At 36.2% G+C, this 4,566-nt stretch overlaps 1 protein-coding gene across 1 annotated transcript in view; it reads left to right on the forward strand.

The window, feature by feature from the left end:
- Positions 1 to 1,919: 1,919 nt before the first annotated feature.
- The window catches only part of LOC125030586, a 5,382-nt gene continuing 2,735 nt past the window's right edge, over positions 1,920 to 4,566 (forward strand). The window contains exon 1 of the mRNA XM_047620716.1: positions 1,920 to 2,149. Coding sequence (XP_047476672.1) covers positions 2,017 to 2,149 — 133 coding nt within the window. The 5' untranslated portion in view covers positions 1,920 to 2,016. The remainder of the gene's footprint in view (positions 2,150 to 4,566) is intronic.

The raw sequence follows: 4,566 nt of genomic DNA on the forward strand, positions 1-4,566 counted from the left end.
GAAGCTAAAAGGATAACGCATTCAAATAACACAATTTCCCTGTTTCCCTACCAATACGATTTCCCCTAGTTCTGAAAGAAACAATTATGTAAACATTTTTGAAAATTCAATATTCAAAATGTGAAGAAAAAAAATTCCGCAAGGGGTACCTTAGCTCATTAGCCTCGTTTTGATCCCCAAAGCACATGGAACTGTTGTGCAAAATTTCAATAGCTGGTTGATTCTGTATCATCATACTTATACGCTTTTGATATTTACACGGGAAAAGGGACAGAAAGGGAGGTTGGACTCGGTCCCCATGTTGTTCTTCAAATGGCTGATCATTTGGCACCTGGTCAGCCATGGATGTTGTTTTTTGACAACTTTTTCTCATCAGTGGATCTCATTGACCAACTGTATGAAAAGGGAATACTTGCAACGGCAACTATTCGTTCTAATCGGAAGGGCCTGCCAGTTGAAGTGACAAATGCAAAACTTCAACCTAGTGAGATGGTGTGGAGGATGAAAGACCCCAAGTTGTTGTTTGCAAATGGAAATATACCAAGGATGTCTTTACAATCAGCAGCATGAGCAGGGCAATGATGTTGTCAAAAAGGCACAGAAATGTACTGCTGAAAAGATTGTCAGGCAATGTCCTCCAAGTATAACAGCATATCGTCAAAACATGGGAGGGGTTGATACCAATGATCAAATGCTATCCTATGATAATTTATCAAGGAAGTCATACAGGTGGTGGTTGCCAATTTTTCTGGAGCTTTTCAAGCCAGCCATGGTGAATGCATGGATCCTGCAATCTGCACAGCCAAATGCAAGAAAACGCGGCATAAAAGCTTTCAAAATAGAGCTGTTCCAAAAGCTTATTGGGAAGTTTTCGTCTAGAAAACAATCTTTTCAACAACAACCAAATGCAACCCAACGATATAACAGATTAAAACATTATGTTGTGAAAGCAGAGAAAAGGGGATTTTGTAAAAATGATTGTGGCAGCAAAGTCCAGTACAAGTGCACTGAATGCGATGTTTTTCTTTGTATTGATTGTTTTTTAGATTACCATTCACCAAAATAAGACTGAAAAAACAATAGACAATTGTTTTGTTTTCTGTTATTTTATATAGTTATTAATGAGTTGGTACTGTTAAATGCATATGGTTTATTAATACAGCCCTCTTATTTCTTGTTTTTTTTTTCACTCAAAACATCCGAAATAGACAAATATGTCCTTATGATCCCGAAAGGGTTAAAAAATAATATATATATGTATATATATATATATATATATATATATATATATAGAGAGAGAGAGAGAGAGAGAGAGAGAGAGAGAGAGAGAGAGAGAGAGAGAGAGAGAGAGAGAGAGAGAGAGAGAGAGAGAGAGAGAGAGAGAAACCGTGATGAGTTCATTGAGCAACAATAAGGTGGAAACCTACTCTAAAGAATATGAGCCACAAAGATAGACCACAGAAAATAGGCCTTAGTATTTTGCATGAAAGAATTGAAAGGGGCGACATAATTATGCTGGTCAGCTATATTACGGGAAGAGCGAAGTTAAATAAAGATACCGATTCTGAACACAAGGCGAGAAGACACAGTAAAAAGTTGAAAGTGAAAAGAGGTGATTAATAATTTTAATTTCCAAAACCGAACTATTGAAATATGGAACAGTCTCCCAGATAACGTGATGTGTGTCGAAAATGTGCATCAATTTTAAAAGTTCACACGATTAGCTCTTCTGATGTTTCTATGCATATGAAATGCAAATAAACGTGGATTAACGAGATACGACCATAACTATACATCTGGTAATATGTATAGAATTTCGATAAATACATTATGATTTATACAACATATACATCACCCAAATGCAAATATAACAATGGACAGTTTGATCAAATTTGAAGAAATATAAATTTATAAAACTTAACTTTCCCTTCCGAGAACCGTGCTTTCCTCTCTCGTGTTTTTGGAACAAAACAAAAGGCACGGCGCTGAGTGGCAATTCTCGAGGTCGCTGGAATTATGGCAGACGAACTTGCCAGACGGAGGGAACTGAGGAGGAAAAAGATCTTGGAGAATGCAGAAGAGAGAAAGAGGAAAATATTTGGGAGCAGCACGTACCAAAACTCTATCACACAAAATGGCGAAACTCCAGGTAAGGAAGTTCCTGATTTAAGCCTAAGGTGGAAGGTCTTGTGTACAAAGGTTATGTCATGGTCTGTCGTAGATATGAATAGCATTTACAAAATCATTGGGAAGATGGAGTGTCTTGTGTATTGACAGGGAAAGGAGGCAAGGATCTCACTTCTAGGCTGAGGTATTTGAATTAATCTGAATGTGACAAGCCAAAGTTTTGTTTCAAAGTGTAGTATTATAGGATAATTATAGAGTACTACATCTGGATAATTATAGAATATTGCATTTGGTTTATCATTGGAAATGATACTTGACTCAAAAAATAGAGTAATAGACTGCAAAATTTAGAGTCTAATAAAATTCAAAATTGAATAACACTTTTCTTCAAAAGCAGTTTCTTTGCAACCTAGTAATAAAAGTAGTAGATAGGATGTAAAGCTCAAAATTTACAGGCACTCCTTGACCCTTCCAGCAGCGAGAAATAAGATATCAAGGTGGCAAAGAAACAGTCGGACGGAGTTGTAGCAGATAACGTAAGTGAAGGAAATCAAATGAGATACAAGCAACTGGTCTATTTGAGTAAATAAGATTTGTAGTAGATATTCACATTACAATAGAAGCTATGGGAAGTCAGTTGAAATTCAGATTGGTTCTGTTATGGCTAGACTGTCTACAAGGTGCTGTTTTGCCTTTAACATGCAAAATCTCATGGGATATTTATAAAAGAGCAGTGGAAATTGATCGCAGTTTCAGCCAACTGCAACTCCAAGGATTCTGATGACTTATTAACAATATATTGGTCAAGATAAGATATTATCAGTACAAGATCCACATATTTGCCTGGGCTCAGTCCTGCTGGAACAAACAAGGTGAAGATTTTGCATGCCAGGTGGGGGGTATGGTGGGTGGTAGCCCTCCTGAAAGGGGGTTAGGAGGGATATGCCCCCTATTTACTTTGAATGTGCATCACAATCACTAATTACTGAAAGTTTTACTTTGATCTTTTACTTTTACCCCTTAATTTCCCAGGTACTTATGCCCTCCCAGCTATCAGGGCCAATATTGCAGATGTGCTTCATTTGCAAAGGAAATGAGTGCTAGAGTCATTTGGAACACAATGAGAGCTTTTAGAAAAACATAGTTTTCAACCAGAAATCTATGTTACCCAGTCAGGGGCTCTGCCCCCTGGGTCACTATCATCCTAACCCTACACCTAACCTAACAACCTGGACCCCCAGCACCTTAATTGGATACAGTGCCATTTCATGGCAGTAAATAGGAACTTGGTCTCTTTCTTGGTAATAATTACATAATAATTCCTTTGTTTGTACATATGATTTGCTATTTTGAAAAACAATTAAATTTTGTACAAACACTGAAATTTTTATTGGAGTATCAGACTTACTTGGTATCTTAATTACACTTTTTTTCAGCACTTGGGATACCAATGTCTTGGTCTTCTGCATAGCCATTATATTGTTTCAAAAATGGCCTGTAATGTAGTAATGAGTTATGCAGTTAGTTTAGTATTTGAGACTGCAGAGTAAACATCCTGAATGACTTGGCAAGAAGTTTAAATGCTTGATAAAAAGCAGAATATGTGAGTGCACTGATTTTTTTTTCTTTCACTTTCAAGTTGTACCTTACACTATAGAACAGAGGTGTATAATTTTCCATTAAAATTTATTGCATGTTGATCTCTTCTAGTTTAACCGAAAGACTCTATGCCTCCCCTTTGCAGTGATATTTTCTCAGCATTTTAGCTTCTTTGCCATTTTTCAATATCTGTAATTGGCATTTGATATGCTGTATCCAGATGGTAATAGACTGTTTCTAGGTAGTCCATATTCAATGCAATGATAGTAATAATAAGTAAAACTTTTTTTTCTTTTCTGAAATATTAAATTTTCTTTAACCCATTATATGTGGCAAGAATACATGCCATGCCCACTGTATTATATGTTTATTTATTGAATTTACACATAACGTGAAGGCTCTACAAGTTCTTAATCACCAAATAGGCAGTTATCAGAACTACCTATCTCGCCTGTTTACCCTTTTCTTTCACTTTAGGAAAGGGTCTTTTGTATTATTTCATTGTCTAAAATTAATAATCATAACATCAATAACAATAATAACAGTATTGATTGCAATGGTATTAATAAGAAAAACACATTTTCCCACCAATTCAAGGAATGGGAAAATCAGGATCGGTAACTAGGGCCTACTGATAGACTCCTTGCTGGCTGAGCACATGTGGAGCCATCTGTATGTAACAAAATTCACCAAAAACTAACAGGGGCCAGAACATAAATATGGGGCGAATGGGTTAATACAATTAGTATAACCATGGTTCATGGTTATAATCTTTTATTAATGGAAATAATATGATAGCCACTTCCTAAATTCCCATTGAGTGTATCAACCATCACAGCC

The sequence above is a fragment of the Penaeus chinensis genome, chromosome 11 (assembly GCF_019202785.1).
Source record: "Penaeus chinensis breed Huanghai No. 1 chromosome 11, ASM1920278v2, whole genome shotgun sequence".
Classification (NCBI taxonomy): Eukaryota; Metazoa; Arthropoda; class Malacostraca; order Decapoda; family Penaeidae; genus Penaeus; species Penaeus chinensis.